Genomic DNA, 19,391 nt, shown 5'->3' with positions numbered 1-19,391 from the left:
ATTCCTGACACCCCCCCCCCAAAAAAAAGAGTGTTTGGAACCCCGTTATCACATATAGATGAGCTCTTGTGTGATCAGATTCTTCAGTCAACATCAGACTATTGATCCTTCCACGTCATCCAGCTTGCCCACAGCTGTTTTCAACTTAACCCTTTTTACCATGGCTGCGTCTGTGAGAACTTCATCAAATACATTCTGCAAGTTTTTCACATTTCTAATCCTTGACTTGCTTTGAAGGTCACTGCTATCAAAATACTTGTTTTAGAAGATTTTGTTTTCTAAAACTGCCATGTACATATTCTGGTGACTAAGGTGTCTGCTTCACATCCACACACATATGGAACAGTGGCAATCAGCCCCACAGCTGTCACTCGGTGGAGAGAACAAGGTCTAGACAGCCAACTTTTGGGTAGAAAGCATCCTGATTTCAGAAGGGCCGTTATGCAGATTGTGTTCCATTTGCCCCACCAGAAGTGCTCTGGGGCCTCTCATTTTTGACATGTGTGAAAGACCAGTGTTATGTTTGTTTGTATTAGTTTTCTCATATTGACTGATAATCTGCTGTTCTGCAGAACCTGCCATTGCTATTCAGCTTTTGTGCCAGCTACAAACATAAATGTTCTATTTGTGACCAATTGCTCCCAATAAGCAGAACTTGTTGAAGAAAATCTCTTTATTGAGGAAACATCAATGCTAACATCTCTAAACCTTTGCTAAGACTAACACCTAGGAACCGTTACTTTTACTTAACCTCCAGCCCTCAGCTTCCCCCACCTACCCATTTGGGTGCAAAACTCTCCAGATGCCATCCCCCACAGCCAGGCTGGGAAGACACAACCAACGTCCCTGGCTGCAAGGTCCAGGAGAGATAACATGTTACCATACATCAGGCAGCATTACAGCCGGATTTCCCAGTACAAGCTACACCAAGGCACACCTAAAGCAATCATTTATACGGGATGAAAAGCAGACAGAAACAGCAAATGACAAAAGCTGGGATACATGGTTTTGACATGTTTTGAATCATTCATCCACCACCATCTTTCCATGTGTTGTACATACTTGGGGATGGCTTTTTCCATTTCCATTTCTTTGCTGTATCCCATCAGTCACTGTTAACAGACACCCTATACATTATTCCTCTTTTGTGGTGAGGCCAATAGCCCCCAAAGAAACGAACAGTCGAGCACACAAAATCTGCTCAAGGTCCCAGAGAAGTCAAATTGGCTTTAGCCAGGGCCCAGTGGAACACTGCTGAGCAAAATCAGTAAGACTTAGCTAGTCCAGCAGGCCGATGGTTAAGGCCTATAAAGACAACATCAATAACTGACCTCTCTTCCTGTCAACAAATATCTGTACACTATCCAGAAATTATTAACAATGCATTGTACCCCCACCCACCCGAGAGAAGGTGGTGACTTTTGACTGGTTTTAATGTGTTAATCAGACTGTTTTAAATGCTAAATTTATGGTTTTATTGATTTGTTGTGAGTTGCCCTGAGCCCTCAGGGAAGGGCAGCATGTAAACTGGAAAGGAAATAAATCAAACACAAACACAACCCATTTGTTAAAAATGGCATCTGGAAACATCTGGAGAATTCCACGGATACCAGTTCCCCTCACTCACACTCAAGCGAAGCAGAGGCTTCAGTGGAAACCAGCTCCCCACTACAAGACCCAGTGAGAATGAGCCTTGCCCACCTGCATGAAACCTGGGGGCAGGTGCCACATTGGGGAATGGTGTTCAGAAGAGCCATGGGTGACTCCCAGACCCACTGAATGCCACTGCTTTAAATGGTCTGCACCCCCTCCCGTTCAAATGGAAAAATGGTTGTCTTGAGGCCCTGTTGAGTTTGCCGCGGGTTTTGAAGGGAGGCTTGGCAGCTGGGAGGATCGTGGCATTTTGCATGGGGAATGCCATTCCCATTCCAAAAGGGGGAGAGGAAACCCATGGGGCCAGAACTGGAGGGATTCAGGTTGGGATTCCCACCCACTCGGGAAGCTTACAGGCACTGGGTGTGTGTCAGGATAAGAGGGAGAAGCTCTGATCAAACTACCACGGATGAATTCGAGGTACTGTGTCCGCTGTGCTTTCTTTGGGATGAGAAATACAGTTCTATTCTGGACTTTCGGGGATTAATTGTAGGCGCACAGGGCTGCATTTCTCAACAGCTTCGCTGCTGCTAAATGACTTCCGCACTTATTTATATCTCGCTGCTGCTCCAGGGCAACTCCAGTTATCCTTAGCAGTTTTTAGTACTTAGGTGGACTTGGCTTTCTTGAACGCCTCGCGAGGCTGAGGGGACATTGAGCGAAGCGAAATAAGGGTGTGAAGTGGCCCAGGGGTAGTCCAACTGCGGTCCTCCAGATGTCCACGGACTACAATTCCCAGGAGCCCCCTGCCAGCGAATGCTGGCAGGGGGCTCCTGGGAATTGTAGTCCGTGGACATCTGGAGGACCGCAGTTAGACTACCCCTGGCCGTTAAAATGCGCCCTAGAGTTTGAACCTTGAACGTGAGGCGGCGCACCGCTCTTAGGCAGGCGGCTTTCGACCAATCAGGGAAAGCCCTTAAAGGGGGGGGTAATGAACGCGCAAGAGGCAGGCGCCAAACAACTGGCTCTCCAGGCCTCCTCACAAGTGCCGTCCGGGCAGCCCCACTTCGGCCTTGGGAGACGAAGGAGCCCCTCTTCTCCCCTCCCGCGCGGCCGGCCGCTCCTTATATGGCGCTTGGGCTTCCCTGCCGCTGCCGTGAGGGCGGCCGGAAGGAGGGCCGGGCTTGGCGCGGACTACACTTCCCGGCAGCTCCCGCGCGCGGCCTCCTCCTCCTCCTCCTCCTCCTCCAGCTGCTGCTGCTGGGCCGCGGGGATGGCGGAGAGCGGGGCCGAGAGCGGGGCCGGGTGCGGGGGGGCGCGTGCGGGGCCGGGTCCGGAGCGTGCGGCGCTGCGTCGTCCGGGCGGGGCGGTGCTGGCGGCGGCGGGGCTGTGCGCGGGCGCGGGCGCGCTGGTGTGCCTGATGCTGGAGGCCTTCGTGCGGCCGCTGCTGTGGGCCGCGCTGTGCGGCACCGTCCTGCACCCCGTCAAGAGCGCGCTCACGGCCGCCGCCCGCGCCTGGCTGAGGCGCCTCCGCCGCGCGCGCGCGCCCCTCCTGCCCGCCGCCGCCCTCCTGCCCCTGCGCGCCGCCGCCGCCCTCGCCCGCCGCCTCCCGCCCGCGCCCGGCCACGCCCGCCGCGCCCGCGCCCTCCTCCCGCTCGCCCTCCTGCTCGCCGCGCCCGCCGCCGCCCGCGCCCTCGACGCCCGCCGCGCCCCCCTGCGCGCCGCCGCCGCCGCCCTCCGCGCCGCCCTCGACTGCTTCGCCGGGCCCTGGGTGAGCCACGGGCAGGGGGGACGCAGCCCTCTCGGGGTCCGGCCTGGAGAACCAGGCAAGGCCCCCCGAGGCCCAGAGGACGCCGCCTGCTTCAGGGGACCCAGGTTCAGGGGACCCACACCAGTGGTGTGAACTCCGGATTGCGTGTCTGATGCACACAGGCCTCTTTTTTTGGACGCCTTTGGGCCATCAACGCCAGAAGCAACCCGTTTGCTTACTGTGGTCCCAAAACGCCTGCCTCTTGGGACTGAAGATGCTCGTGCAAAGGCGTGTGGTGCAGGCGTGCGCTCCAAGAGAGAAATCACTTTCGGACATTTAAGGCTGGCCCTCATCTTGCCGCTAGGGACGTTTAGAGGGACCCCGCTGGCCTTCCTGCTGCTAGGGGCTCTGAGGATGGGTGTGACTGCACCCAAGGACTGGCCCTCCTGCCCCGATAGCCTCTAGCAAGCCTTCGGTGTTGCTGCTTCCAGCACAGTTGTCACACTCTTTTCCTTTGGCCTCAAAACACACTCCTCAACATTGTATCGTGCACCATTGTGAGGTTTTCTGGAGGCTCTACTGCAGGGGTAATCAAACGGCGGCCCTCCAGATGTCCATGGACCACAATTCCCAGAAGCCCCTGCCAGCGAATGCTGGCAGGGGCTTCTGGGAATTGTGGTCCATGGACATCTGGAGGGCCGCAGTTTGACTACCCCTGCTCTACTGTATTTACTGCACTTTCTTAGGAGTTCTTGCAAGCCGCACTTTCTGCAGATCACTCCGTGAGGTGGTGGTTGATCCACTGATATCTCCCCCCTGACCTGGAGGGCCCAGGCTGACCTGACTGTGTCAGATTTTAGAAGCTAAGCAGGGTTGGCCCTGGGCGGGAGAGCAAGGCTCCTACACAGTGGCAGGCAAAGAAACCACCTCTGAGCATCTTTTGCCTTAAAACCCCCAAGGGAGGTCACCATAAGACGGCTGCATTCTGACAGCATTTTTGCCACACGCCAGTGGTACCTTCAGAAAATTGCCATGTAGAGGTTGCTAAGCCCTTAAAAGAAAGAGGGGAAGAAATTAGGAATAGAACCTTCTTTGGTTAGGAACTGCACATATATTATTATCAACTCCCCCTATACTGTGACACTCAGTGAAGGATACAAGCAGGAAGATGATGCGTTTAGCATTAACGACATCATTTTGAGTACAAGGTTTTGAACTCTGCCATGGCATCACATGCCGATTTTTTTTTTTAAGTGTTACGTATTACCTTAAATTGAAAGACATTTTTTCCGTTTATTTTTTCTTTTGAATGAGATTCAGCCCAATTTTTGCCATGCTTTTGATCAGCAACAAAGTACGGCAGGCTGATTGCTAGTTGGTCAGATTGGCCTCTTTTGACCTGGAATGCGTGTTGATTGGTATTTTTTTTCTCTCTCCACCCCAGATATGGACCCTGATTGTGGGCTACCTGTTGATTGTAGTATTCAAGTGGAATTCAAGCACTGAACGCTATTTGAGAGCGATCTCCATTCCTGTCTGGATTATATTGCTCCTCCATTTGGGTGAGTCACTGCATAGCAGTATCTGCATAGAATCATAGAGTCCATACAGGCCATCTAGTCCAACCCCCTGCTCAACGCAGGATCAGCCCAAAGCTGATGCATCGGATATTTCTGTGGACCATCGAAAGAAATACCAGATTGGTTAAGAGTCTCTCAGAAAATATGTCTTTGTGCTGTGTGCGCGTGTGTGTTACATGCCATCAGGTCACTTCCGATTTACAGTGACCCTCTGAATCAATGTCTTCTGAAACGTCCTGTCAGTGGCCTACAAATTGAGGGCCTTGATGTCCATCTCATGGTGGGTCTTCCTCTTTTCCGGCGGCCATTGATTGATTGTATTATGCTTCTTTAGGGGTGGGGTAGTAATTATGTTATTGGCTGTAACTGAAAATTAGCACATTGGAACTATGCAATTAAGCCTCGTGTGCATTTTTTGCTCTTCTGTTCGGTAGATGAGGACAAACTTCTTACATTGAGTTAATGGGAAGGGGTTTTTTTTGTAAGGATATGTGGTAATTTGGAAGTAGCAGTGATTTGGCGGTGCTACCCTGAGAATGCTTTCCAGTAAGTCCCACTGAAAAGAGCTGCTTAGAGTTGTTTGGCTGAACATGGATTTTATTCCTGGAAATAATTCTTAAATCATTAAGAAGTTCTTAGAATACAGCACATTGCCTGAAAGTAACAATGGGGAGACATTGGACTTGGCTAAGAAGTTAGAGAATGGCTCCCCACCCCACCCAAGCCCAGTTGGGACCACATCATGCTGTAAAAAACCATAAATTGAATCTCGACAGGATTAGAAGCTTGTTCCCATCCCTTCCCCCTTCTTCTTGTAAATCCTCATTTGTTTTGCTTCCTCTGGTGGTTAATTTGATATCGGAACATTTTAAAATCCCGCATAAAAACCTGCATTTTAAATTTGCAGAGAGCTCTGCTGGACATAAACCAGTGTAATATTGAATCGACTGTTAGAAAGACCAAAACATGTGTACCACAGATACTCCTACCCACATACCCAAGAAACAGGAATTTACATCCCAGGAAAATGAGAATTCAGATTTCCTGAAAAGCTAAAATTCATTTAAATGTGCATTCAAAGTGAAAATAGCCATCAGTGAAAACAGACAGATGATGCCATGTTTGGACTGGGTCAGCTCTGTATAGAGAGTTTTTTTCAGGACAAGAGGCAATTTAGGAGTTCTGCAAGCAGTAACTGAGAATGCTTTAGAAATCGAGGAAGTAAGCATGTTTTATTTGAATGTTTGGTATTAAGTTTGTGACCCTTCAGCAGGATACTGTGACTACTCCATCTGCAGTAAGCTCTGTAAATATGATGATTCTTCCCAGTACTTCCTATATGTTTCATTTTAACGGAGCATATTAATGGAAAGACACTGATTTCTCCCACCCCTCCATTCCCCCAGCTTCTGCAGCAGGCTCCTGGAGGATTCCGGTGTTTCTGGTGATAGTTGTCTTGATGATTGTGGGCATGCTTCATGAAGAACCAAATGGGAAAGGCCCTTCAGGTAAGAGATAGGCTTCTCTCATACTTCCGTTTAAGGTGGTTTGTTGAGCGTCATGCGCAGTATGCTTTGGTGTGGCCTGTTCAGGTGTGCAGGCACCCTTGGCTTCCACCTGAAGTCGCTGCAGAGTCCTGAGGTGCTCTGGGGATCAGTAGATTGAATCATTTGTGAGGAGCAGCCGTTCTGGGATCCTGGGGTAGCTCCAAGTGCTCTGAGTCCATCAGTCCTAACCAGAGCTTCGCTCTGCACTTTTGAAAGTGTAGCCTTGCACTGACGGAGACCCCTGGTGTGTGCAACCCATTAGGGTCAACAGTGGTTCTGTAGCCCTTCCAAGCCCTGCCGCCTGAGGGCCTCCTGGCTGGAGGTGCTGAGGTTGGAGACTCTGGGGTGGTTCCAGTGAGGCAAGTGGCACCACAACTCCTGCTCAATCCCTGAAAATGGTTAACCTGGGAAAGGCTGGCTTGGAGGAGATGGCAGTGGAGCTCAGGACTTTGTTGTTCTCTGTATCTTAAGGGGAGCAGCCTTGCCCGTTGGCCTCTTGAAACCCTCCTCTTGTTTGAATCAGAATTTGCTAGAAATGGTTTCAGGTAAAGGAGTGTCGTGATACGTAAAGAGGCAGGTGAACTGCCTGCTGCAGACTCACCAGCAGGGAGGCTCTAGAATCTGAATCAGGATACCTTTATTGGCATAAAAGAGGCTCTAGGCTGGAGAAGAAAGGCAAGGCAGAGCAGAGCTGCGTTCTCCTTGTCTCCCCCGCTGTGCACCGAGGCCTCCTTCCTTCCTGTGGGCTTGGCTATGTCAGTACCGCAGGCGATGGGAGGACCAGTAGTGCCCAGACACCCTCCCTCTTGGTGCCTGGCTCCAAGGAGTTGGGTTTGCTTCTGAACCTGCAGCAGCCAGAGGAGAATGGCATCCCTGGCTGTGGCACTGGAACGCAGAAGTCAGTTTTGACTAAGTTCAGAAGTTGGCCCCACTATTTTAAAAGTAAAAATAACAGGCTCCCAACTTCCAGGTGGGGTCTGGAGATCTCCTGGAGTTGCAGCTGATCTCCAGGCTACAGGAATCAGTTCCTCTGGAGAAAATGGCATCATCTCCTGCCGAGACCCCTCCCCAGGTCCACCCCTCCCCACCCAAGGAATGCCAACCCCAGAAGGGCCAGCCCTAGCTGGAACGCATCCTGCGGAGCTGCTGTTCTCTTAGTGCTGCAGCTTTCTCCTGGGGCATGGAGAGCTCAGATTAGTGGAGGTTTCTTGTACCACAGGAGAAGGCTGCTGTTAGTGGAAAGGATCCAGTCACTCTTACGATCCAGTGGTGTTCTCAGATGAAATAGTGTCAGAACAGTCATAAACCACAGTCAACGAACTGCTCGTGTTTCGTATCTGACTGTACAGTCTTTCCGTGTAACAGTGGAGCTGGAGTATGATTTCTCCAGGAAAACAAGCAACACGAACCAACTATTAAACTACCACTGACTGCCTCCCTGGCTTTTTATTTACCATAGCCTTACACTTTTTTTTTAAGGGGCAGAATTTCCTGGTCAGATGCTTTCCATTGCCGTGTCCACGATCGCCATGGCGATATCGATTACAGGCTATGACTCCAGTAAGGAAGAGCAGCCGCCGCAGCCCCCAGGTGACTGAACACTCTGTAAGAAGGCGAGGCATTTTCCAGTCCTGTTTGCATGCTTTTGTTTGCTCTGGGGATTTACTGTTGTGGAATTGAGGAGGGTTCAGGGTTCTTCTTAGTTCCTGAACTACTTGAAAACAGTTTTACAATCTATGTTCTGGCTGTGCGTAGAATTTTCCCCCTTCTTCTGACTCATTTAAGCAGTTTTACTTTCTGTTGAAGGCCTAGCAAAGACGAGAGATTCAGGAACGGGTAAAGATAGAATGTAATAAATGGTATCGGCTAATAATCCCATGCTACTGTGCTGCAGTTGAAGTGACAGAAGGGCAATGGTAGCCAATCTGCTTTGCCTGCAGAAGGTCCCAGGTTCAATTCCCAACATTGCCAATTAAAAAAAACAGAAAGACCTCTGCCTGAGAGCGGGAGAGCCCATCTGAGTAGACAGGGCTGGGCTAATGGTGATCCAGCTTTGGTGATCCAGAGCACCCTTTGTCGGTGGCAAGGAAGCTCACAAAAAGCTCGGGCTGTAATGTAGTCTTGGGCTGTATCAACACAGGCATCACATCAAAATGATACAAAGTTAAAGTCCTGCTGTACACTGCGTTGTGTGTGTAGATCAATCGATAGATCAGGCTCCCAGTTGGGTGCAGTTCTGGAGGCCTCACTTCAAAACAGATATGAACATGAGGGGGTGCAGAGGAGAGTGACGAGGACAGTCTGGGGTTTGGGGACTGAGCCCTAGGAGGAATGGCTGAGGGATTTGGGGGTGTTCAGCCAGGAGAAGAGGAGGTTGATAGGAGACATGATGTCTCTCCTTAAGTATCTTAAAGGTCGATTAGAGTAGGGCAGGGAGTGGTTCCCATTGATAGGACCTGGCTAGATCTATTGGCTAGATCTCAGGAAAAAGATTTTTCATAGAGTAGTTCAGCAGGGATGGGTTGCCTATGGAGGTGGGGAGCTCCCCCTCACTGGCACTCTTCAAGCAGTGGCTGAACAGATACTTCTCATACATGCTTGAGGCTTGGCCTGAATGGCCCCTTTCAACTCTGTAATTCTATGTTAAATGCAGTTGGCAGGAAAGTTTATACCCAAAGTAACTAAAATCACAGTGAGCTGGAGTTGCTACAAAGAGGAGTCAGAAGGCCCACTTTTCCAGGACAGGATACATTGCAGAACATATAGAGGAAAACAAGATCCAGTTAAAAGAGTTAAATGATTACTTAGAGTGGGCAAGGACTCCTCCGAACTCTTGGTGCATTGAGTGGGTCTCCATTTCAGCCATGCTTTGCAGTGTGATGTGACACTCCTTGTTTTGGGAACTGGGCCTTCTGGCCTGTGTGAAGCAACCCCCCCCCCTGCATCATCTAGGGCAGTGGTCCCCAACCTTTTTATCGCCGGGGACCACTCAACGCCTTTTACTGAGGCCCGGTAGGGGGGGGTAGCTTACTCCTCTACTCTCAACCACTGCTCTAACGCTCTCTGATCGCTATGGTAATGTTTAAACATCCCTTCAAAATTAGATACAGACACACCACAACAATGAACATAAGGAACATTTTATTTTCATGGAAATTTTAACTCATGACAATGACAAATCAATGGGAACCCTGAGCTTGTTTCTCTGCAACAAGATAGTCCCACCTGGGAGTGATGGGAGACAATGACACCCGAAGTGTGTTGTAAAGGGCCGGGGGGGGGGAGATGAAGTAAAGGGCCGGGGGGGGGGGAGAAGGTGTCCTTCGGGGCCCACCTCCAATTAGTTCAAGGACCACATGTAGTCCGCGGCCCACAGGTTGGAGATTGCTAATCTAGGGGTTCATGGCCTTGGATAAAAACCTCTGTGCTCTCAAACAGCTTCTGCTGCAATAAATGTGTTAGGCTTTAAGATGCCCCAGGACCCTTTTATTACTCTATCTGTAAGCTCCACGCTAAGCTGTCATATCAAATGACTAATTATTTCAGGTAGTAATGGAGCATGGTGAAAAATATTGTTTCAAGTTCAGCCCCATTTAAAATTACTGACTGCCAGATCGAAAGAATAATATTTGAGGTACATTTCTGTTCATCATCCAGATGGATGATTTTATACTGGGCAGCTTACACACCAGTACATCTTCAGTTTGTGCCGGTAAGATTTGTTGAAAGGGATGATGTTCCTTATTCAAGGTGCTGCAGTCTTTTGGTTACCTCTGATTTAAGCCACTTTGAGACTCCTTCAAGTAATCAAAAGCAGGATACAAAAAACGGCTTTTGTCTTCTCAACTCCTGTTGAGCTTTTTTTCTTCTTCTGGCTTTTGAACAGGTGTTTGTTGAGGTGTTCCATAGTAATAAAGCATCCATAGCTTCAGTCTTTACACTTAGCAGGAAGAATGTGGATGAGATGCTAAATGGGTAACGGTTGGCTTGAAGAGTACGGGAAAGAGACAGAAGAGTGGGGAAGCCATCCTGATTAGGGTTGTGCAAGGGGGTCCCGATTCGGTTCGATTCTGGTTCGGATGAACGCGATTCGGACATCCCTAGTCCTGATTGCTGATGTTCTTTGAAGCCCTGAATTTTCTCAATGCTTATTAGTTCATCAGGAAATATTTCCCATGGAACATGTAAGAGAGGACACATTCTCTTTGTAGGGACCCCAGACAATGGCGATCCTGCTTCATCAGCTTCTTCCCCTTCACCATCCACTGCGAGCGGCAGGCAGAGACCAGAGATTGGAGCTCTTCTGACCAAGAAGAAGACCAGTGACGTCTATTTTGTGCTGCTGATGTGGGCCATTGTGATAGTCCAGCTCTGGTCCAATCTCTGGATAATTCAGTTGCTGCCCATCCCTGTCGCAGGTGATAATTCTTTTCTTTCTTGTTTTCTTAAGCAGAGCAGAAGTGTTTCAGATATTTGATGTTACGTGTGCTGCCTTGGTGACCCATATTGGAAGGAAAGGTGTATAAAAGTAAAATAAAATACACAACAAAGTTGCAGTTGATAATGAAGGCTTTTTTTTAAAAGTAAGGTTAAGGAGGATGAAGTGAGTCTTCAAAGCTTTGACTTGGACTATCTGGGAGAGAGCCAGAACTTCCCACTAGGGTTGTGTAGTTCGGTGCCATTCGGCTGCCTTGGTGAATCCCAAAGCGGCAAGTAGGAGGCCAGCACCATGGAGAGGAGTGGGGGGTGGCGTGCCAGCTGGCTGGTGTGCTGCCGCCGCCCCTCCTCTCAGCAGAACTGGCCACCTTGGGCTTCGGTGATTGCCGAGATGGCCAAAACGTGCTGCCCAACCCTACCACAGTGCATTTTGATTATTGTTAGGTTTCCTTTATGCGTTCTTCTGAGGAAGGTGCATTTCAAAGCGGGACAATATACCTAATGCCTGTCTTGCCTGTCGTCTTGATGAGGGGCTTACAGTGGCTTTTCTGTGGGGTGGCATTTGAGGGTGGTGAAAAGTCCCATCTGTCACAGCTGCCTTGTGGCAACCCCACAGGCTTCCAAGGTAAGAAACATTCAGAGGTGGTTTCTCTTGCTTGCCTCTGTGGGGTGCCCCTCACAGCAACAAGCATCCTGTGGTATTACCCACACCACTAACAGTCATGCCGCTAAGCCTAGACCTATCTCAGGATAAATGCTCTTTCATTCTTCTTCTTCCCACCACTCAAAACTATTCCCAATTTATCTTCTTTCTCTGAAGTTGAAACTGGCAAGTCACCAGCATGATGCGATAATTATGGTCTATTCTTTAGGCTTGTAGGGAAAATATTCCAGGGTGGAAATTCTGTGCATCAAGATGAGGCTTCATGCAGTAAATCAAGATGATGGAAAGGAGACGCAGATGAGTTTTGGTGGGGAACAACGTGGAAGGTTCTGTTACTGGCCATCTGTCTTCACAAGATCTAGAAGACAGGGATCAAAGGCCAGTTTCAAGAGGCCACAGCTGTATCTATAAAAGCAGTTCTGATCAGGTCTACTCAGAAGTAATTCCCAATATAGTCAATGGGGCCTGCTCTCAGGAAAGCATTTTTAGGGTTGTAGCCTGTCTGGCACACATGTGGATATTTGGCATGATACTTCAGTCTGTGCTAATGAACCACCAAGAGGGACTATCCCATAAAACTCATTTTTAAAGTTAAAAGGGCTGTTATCAGATCTCAGGACATCTATAGAGTATGCTGGGTGGCTATGAGCAGGGTTTTCCAGTGGCTCCTTGAAAGCCTGACCTTGGCCTTTTAAGATGCCTGGGTTAATCTGGGGTCACCTGGCCCCATCTGCAGGGTCCCCAGGTTGGTGACCGCGGTGGCATGTGGCGGCGGCCAGCCTTTGGAGAAGTGGCCCGAACCCCCTCCTCCCTCCCATGTGGACCCACATACCCTGGGGCTCCTGCACGCCATCCTGGCCAGCCCTTTGGCAGGTTAGTTGCGCGCGGACTTGGGGCGAAGAAGCAAGGCTGGCGGCGAAGGAGCCCACTGCCCGACCTACCCGCCCCAGCCCTCGACCAGTTCCCCGGTTCTTCCTGGAGGAGATGGGTGCGAGGAGGGGAGGGGATGAGCAGGCCGGGCAAAGGGTTTTATGCTGCTTTGGGCTCAGAGTCCCGAAAGTGATGCACATACTGCAACTGCTGGGATTTGTATAGAGCCTTTATTTTAAAAGCCTCTGCCAGGCCTAATATTTGGAAATTTTAAATTATCAATGGTATATTATAGGCTTTGGTCAAAGTAGATGAATTCTAATATATCCTGTCTGTTTGGTGTAGCGTTTGGAGCCAGTTTGGTGTTGTGGTTAGGAGCGCAGACTTCTAATCTGGCAAGGCGGGTTTGATTCCCTGCTCCCCCTCCACATGCAGCCAGCTGGGTGACCTTGGGCTCGCCACGGCACTGATAAAACTGTTCTGACCGGGCAGTGATATCAGGGCTCTCTCAGCCTCACCCACCCCACAGGGTGTCTGTTGTGGGGAGAGGAATGGGAAGGCGACTGTAAGCCGCTTTGAGCCTCCTTCGGGTAGGGAAAAGCGGCATATAAGAACCAACTCTTCTTCTTCTGTCGTGGTTCTGCGTCCTAAGGAATTAAATACTTTGAATTCCCAATGGGGAAGAGTTTAAGCATGTGTTTAGTTAGCTCTTCCACTGAAAGTGTGCGTTTGTAAAAAACCCAGCTGCGTATGTAAAAAAAAAAGGAATCCTTTTGTTTCAGGATAGAAAAACTCTTTTCAACCTATGGTGTGATTCAGCGTGGTTGAGGGAGGGGGAGGAGAAACGTCACCATTTTTTGCAGAACATTTCCCATTACACTTCCTTCTTCTCTCCTCGATTGCTGGCAGTATGGATAATCAAAAAACTTGTGGTCCACTTTGGAGTGCTGGACTTCCTGGTGATCCGCTGCAGCAGCTGGTGGCACATCCTTGAAGACTTTGTGAGAGAACGCCACGAGGCGCTTGCACCGCGGCCCATCAAGGGACTCGGGAGGGTTCTCCTCAATCTTGACAGCAAGGTATTTGAAGTGGTTTCTATTTATTGAATCAGCCCGCCCCACCCCTGCTGGACTGGTGAAGCCCCAACCGATTGCTCTTGTGGCAGGGCAAAATAAATAAATAACATTAATTAAAAAAAAAATTTCTTAACCTTGCAGGGTTCAAGGTGGCTGACAAGCATAGCTAAAATACATCAAATAAAAGATGATAGTATAAAGCTAACATTTTAAAATCACTGCTACTAAATTTAACTAAATGCTTTCCTAAACCAAACCATCTCCATCTGCTTCCTAAAGAAAGGCACACCTCCTCAGGGGTGGTGCTCAATTATTGTGGGGCTGCCATCAGAAAGGCCCTCTCTTCTATACCCATCAGATTGGTGGGGCAATCAGGAGGGCCTCTCCCTGTGATCTGAATTCCCAAGCAGGAACATATGGGGAAATCTGGCCCTGTTTCCAAGCTACGTAAGGCTTTCAATGGCCGGGGGGGGGGGGGGGGGGGAACGTGAGCATTCCTGTGTGCTCAGAATCCCCTGCTGTAGAAGTCAGGCAAATTTGGTCATAGGTAAGGCTGTTGTTGCCTTTAGCATTTGACCCCCAAGGCCAACATTATGTTCAACAGCAAGTTCTCTGTGTCTGTGGTACAGGGTTCCCTTGACAGAACTATAATCAGTTCCTTAAAACCAGGCATGGTTTAACCCCCTGCCTATAAAACGCTGTTGCTTAACACGATAACATGGAAATTGTTTCATTGCTTGTTCAGATAATGCTGGGGTATAAATAGGAGCTCACTTATTCTGGAATGTGTTTGTTCAAGGTTCTCGTTGACAACAAAGATCCTGCTGCTGCAGATGTTAATCAGAAATGCATTCTTAGCATTCAGAAAAATAGAAGGGCAGGAGAGAGTCTGAATAGGGAAGATTCAACTTAGTATTTGTCTTGCATCCTTGAGTGGCAAAAAACAAGATGATTTTGCTTAAAGATGAGCAATGCAGTAGACATCTTCTGGGGAGTCACCTTGTGGTAGGTAAGTAGCATTTGCACACAAGTAATCTTGATAGAGTATGAAGGTTGATGCTCCGTAGGATGCTGGTGGGCTTCTCACAGTTGCATTCGTTCCCTGGAAAGTGGGCACAGCGTTATAAACATTAAAACACACAGTAACACAGGCTAGCATGGTATCTCATGCTGACATTACTTCTTTTATTAGAAGGTATTTTAGCGGCATAATTGTATGCATATATACATTATGCACCTTTGCATACATATTAGTAACAAGCTTAGAACTAGATTCAAATGGGTAGCCATGTTGGTCTGAAGTAGCACAATAGAATCAGTCCAGTAGCACCTTTAAGACCAACAAAGATTTATTCAGGGCGTGAGCTTTCGAGTGCAAGCACTCTTCACCCTGAATAAATCTTTGTTGGTCTTAAAGGTGCTACTGGACTCTGATTCTATTAAGCTTAGAACTAGTAAGTTAACAGTCAGTATGAGGTAGAGGGAGAGAGAGAAAGAGGGGTCAGAAGCATTCCCTCTGTCCCTGTCAGATACCAGTTGTGCTATTCCTGCCAGCTTGTGGTTTTACATCTGGTGCATGTGCAGTAAACATTGCAGGAAGATGCACCCGTCTGGGACATTCTGCACAGTTGCTGTTGGCAGGAAGCACCGTGCCCTTTCATGGATGGCGCATGGCATAAATGCATTTGTGCTTGTGCCACAGAAAATGTTTGCGAAAGCTGCAGCCATTGAGCGGGTCTAGCTGAATACAGGCCTCATTGGAAGCCCAGCATGAAATGTGGGTCACCTGATTCGGAAGCCAGCTTGAAAAGTAAGCTGCAGAGTGCTTGGGGAGCAATCACAGCTGCTTTCAAGATGCTGCCATTAGCAGTCCCTGACACTTTTCCTTTCAGGCTCATCTCCCTTGTATCAGAGAAGATCGGTGTGCTTTCCTGTCCAGCCACGTGACTCAAGGCAGTCGGTGTCAGAGTGCTTTTTCAGATGTAAAACTTCCAGAATTGTTATAGGCATTGGGAAAATTTATTCCCATGGTGTCATTTGGGAAAAAGTGACGATTTTCAGAAAAGTTAAAAGTCTATGCAATACATGCTTTGTTATCAAACCTAAACTTATTTCACTGCTTTATCCACATAAATGTATAATTTAGAACCGAGTATATAAAACTTAATTATTTGACATATATATTTATGAAATGGATAGGTATAAGTTGCGTTAGTTTTCTCCAGGCACTTACCCAACTACCTGAGAAAGTACGATGTGGACTGCAGAACCGTGTCTGACCTACCACATGTAACTGTCACAGAAATTGGGGCGCAGGGGGAGAGAGAGAGAGGACACAAAATGTGTAGTCAGCAGCCTCCATCACAGAAGGACTGGCAGCGTATTAGGAGATTAAGTTATTACATTGGAAGCACTGAACTATCACCATCCTGCACCAAACATATTAGCTGTAGACAAACTACTCTGTCCTTGAAGATAACTTGTGTAAGTCTGTGCTAGATTTAGGAATTATTGTCTAATGCAGTGGCCTGCAACCCGCGGGCCGCGAAGGCCATGGCGCCGCGTCTCCCTCTCCCCGCCCCCCCCCCCCCCCGCAGTAAAAAAATTCACAAGCCGCAAGCTTGCAGCCCGGGAAGTTTCTTACTGCGGGAGGGGGGGGAGAGGGAATCAGGGCCGTGCCCGCGCATTGCGCATGTGCGGCCGAAATAGCGCATGCGCGGCACTTTCGCGCATGCGCGGGCGGGCAGTTGCCCTGCCGGTCCCCGGCCTCAAAAAGGTTGGGGACCACTGGTCTAATGCCTTATATCTTAAATAAAAATTATATTTTATATTGGTTGAATGAGTTAAAACGACATCTGAAAGCATTCCACTAATACAGTAATAATAAGAAAAATCCTTCATTTTTGGAGAACAAAAATCCTGTTTTCCAGGGTTTATTAAAAAAAACCCCACAGCTTTGCCTTTGGTGGTCTAAATACAGTTATACTGTTTCAAGACTTCTGCAGAATCAGAGCAGTAGTGTGCGTGACCTACTGGGCAGGAAGTCTGTATGGCAGGTGTAGCACCTGCCATACAGTAGCAAGTCGAACACAGATCTACCTCCTGCCATTTTACTCCGGGCCACAAGGGTGCTACACCTAAAATTCATGACAAAGGCCTTCCATGCTTTTAAACCAGCTCATTAGCAGAACCAGTTGGCCTCTTTTAAAGACTGATAAAGGGATTCCCAGTATGGGAAGGCATTTAACCCTTTCCTCCTATACCTCTTCCAAGATTTACCCCTCCCCCCAGCTGATGGAGAATGATATTAGATTTAATGCAGTGGTCCCCAACCTTTTTATCACCGGGGACCAGTCAACGCTTGAGAATTTTACTGAGGCGCAGGGGGGGTAGTCTTTTGCTGAGGGACGCCGCCGCCTGAGCCCCTGCTCCACTTCCTTTCCCTCTGGTGCCCCTGACTTCCCGCCGCCCACTGGGGAGCACTGCTAGCAGCAGCTACACAATGCCATGCTGAAGGGGAGCCCCAGCCATGGCGGCTGCTGGAGAGCACCAATGTTGAGCCAGCGGCAGAGTGGCAGGGCAGCCCCCGAGGCAGCAGCTGGGGAGGAAGAGCCGTGGCCCGGTACCAACTGATCCACGGACCGGTCCCGGTCCCCGGACCAGTTGGGGACCGCTGATTTAATGTATCCTGAACTACTCCCCCCCCCCCCCCATCCAGTGTCAACTGTAGGTTTGGTGTGATGTGCTAAATGGTGGAAGGCGCATGAAAGGGAAAGGGGAGAATAGCCTGTCCTCCCATGGTCCTTCCCCAGTTGGCTTAAAACAAATCAGTGGGAAGCTCTAATGGATCACTTGTGCCAGATCTGGTTTGGCCCTTGACATGGATTCCTTCAAGCACCAAAAGAGTCCGGGGGGGGGGGGAGATTCAGTTGGCCAAAGGGGACTTTGAGGGCTTGCTGGGCATCACGTCGTTTAGGGCTTGCGGATGAGAAACTGAGCCACAGTCCACATCAAAAATGGCCTGAAGCTTCATGATTTAATTTTTGGAGGCTTTTGCCTGCCGTGCTGGGCATTCACCCAATCTTGTGGTACTTAGTCACAGAATTGCTCACATGGTAACGTTTCTATCTTCTCATCCGATGCATTTGGCTCCTGGGTCCATTGAGCACGCTGCCTTGCAGTCGGTCTCCAAGTGAAGATCTCTCAGACAGGTGGTTCTGATGTGTTGAGGGATCATGTGACTTCCTTTTTTCCCTTTCTTTCTTGGCACAGATGATTGTGTGGCTGGAGAAAATGCTGGATAAAATCATTAGCATTCTTATTATATTTGTGCTCGTGATAGGAACCTTCCTGCTTGCCCTGCTCCTCACCGCCAAGGTACAGTGTCCAATTATTCCTGCCCACAGACATTATTAATGTTTCGTTGCCGTTCTTTGTCTCCACTGGCTGTTGGAGTATGGGGTTGGGGCTTGGTCATTGTGGGGTTGGAAAGTGCCACCAAGGTGGGGCAGATTTACGGAGACCCAGTAGGGTTTTCAGGGCAAGAGACTCACACAGGTGTGTTGCCCCTGCCTGCCTGCCTGCCTCTGGGGAGCAACCCTGGACTTCCTAGGTGGTCTCCCATCCAGGACTGACCCCACTTAGCTTCCAAGTGTGACAAGATCAAGCCTCTGTGAGCTTTCCAGATCAGTGTAAATGCCCATAAATAGCGTCTGTTGACATATCCTAGAAATAGACCTTGAAAAAGCAGGTAGGGAAGTTGCTGCTAACTCATGGTGACTTCGAGGGCCATAGTGTGTGTTCAACACAAGAGACAAGTAGAAGAGGTTGAGCCCCTGCCTTCCCCCACCCCGGTCTGCTCATGGTGGTCTCCCTTCTAAATACGGACCATGGCCAACTCTGTTTCGCTCCCAAGTTCTGACGAGCTTGGGCTAAGTAAATAAGGTGTCGCAAGCAGCGTGTCATGCTGGAACTCTAAAGAAGGGTGTTGGTATGAAAATACAAAGTGCTGAAAGAAATAAATGCGTTGAGTAGCTGACGAGAGGGGGGGTGTTTTGTGTGATGTAGAGCAGCAGTTGTGCGTGTGATAGTCTCTGATACCTCCAGGCAAGGCTCTTGGGCTACACATTCTGATACTGTGCTTGGCAGATTTAACTATTCCTGTGGGCCGTTGTTACTTTCATAATGGAGTTGTTCTGTACGTAAGACACGTGGAGCGTTTCAGGCTAATTTTTTTCTTTTTCAAAATATGTCCGGCGCTGTGCCTCTCACTTCTCACTTCAAGCACTGCTCCAAATAATTGAGTTGGGTAACACAAATTAATTGTGGGTTAATATAATTAAACTGTTGCCTTGCCAATGCATAAGTACAGTATATAATATATATTTTTAGTTTAAAAAAAACCCCTTCAGACCTTTTTTTATAAGAAGTAGTATGGTTGGAATCCCACCCTCCCTCTCCCTTCTCTCCTCTTCCTCTTATTTTCCTGTCTCTCCTCCCAAAATAAAACTTTGATTCTTCCCCCAGCTGTTTCACAGCTGGCTTAATCTGCAATGCGTGCTTGGACTTAAGTGGTCTAAAGTGGCGCAAGAGAGCACAGATGGTAATTATTTATCTCTAATTAATTGCCACTCTAGATATTGTATTTCTGTTAGTGTAGGACGTATAAGAGCCTCTTGTGGCGCAGAGTGGTAAGGCAGCGATATGCTGTCTGAATCTGTCTGCCCATGAGGTTGGGAGTTCAATCCCAGCAGCCGGCTCAAGGTTGACTCAGCCTTCCATCCTTCCGAGGTCGGTAAAATGAGTACCCAGCTTGCTTGCTGGGGGGTAAACGGTCATGACTGGGGAAGGCACTGGCAAACCACCCCGTATTGA

The 19,391-nt window shown here is 48.9% G+C and overlaps 1 protein-coding gene across 1 annotated transcript in view; it reads left to right on the top strand.

The window, feature by feature from the left end:
• Positions 1-2,831: 2,831 nt before the first annotated feature.
• TMEM245 (transmembrane protein 245) overlaps positions 2,832-19,391 on the top strand; it is a 38,225-nt gene continuing 21,665 nt past the window's right edge. The window contains exons 1-7 of the mRNA XM_077302783.1: positions 2,832-3,364; positions 4,788-4,905; positions 6,330-6,431; positions 7,950-8,060; positions 10,682-10,888; positions 13,351-13,520; positions 17,790-17,894. Of these exons, the coding sequence (XP_077158898.1) occupies positions 2,867-3,364; positions 4,788-4,905; positions 6,330-6,431; positions 7,950-8,060; positions 10,682-10,888; positions 13,351-13,520; positions 17,790-17,894 (1,311 nt within the window). The 5' untranslated portion in view covers positions 2,832-2,866. The remainder of the gene's footprint in view (positions 3,365-4,787; positions 4,906-6,329; positions 6,432-7,949; positions 8,061-10,681; positions 10,889-13,350; positions 13,521-17,789; positions 17,895-19,391) is intronic.

Source organism: Paroedura picta, chromosome 11 (assembly GCF_049243985.1).
Source record: "Paroedura picta isolate Pp20150507F chromosome 11, Ppicta_v3.0, whole genome shotgun sequence".
Lineage (NCBI taxonomy): Eukaryota > Metazoa > Chordata > Lepidosauria > Squamata > Gekkonidae > Paroedura > Paroedura picta.
Note: the sequence above shows the minus strand (reverse complement) of the source record. Positions and strands in the feature narration are given on the sequence as shown.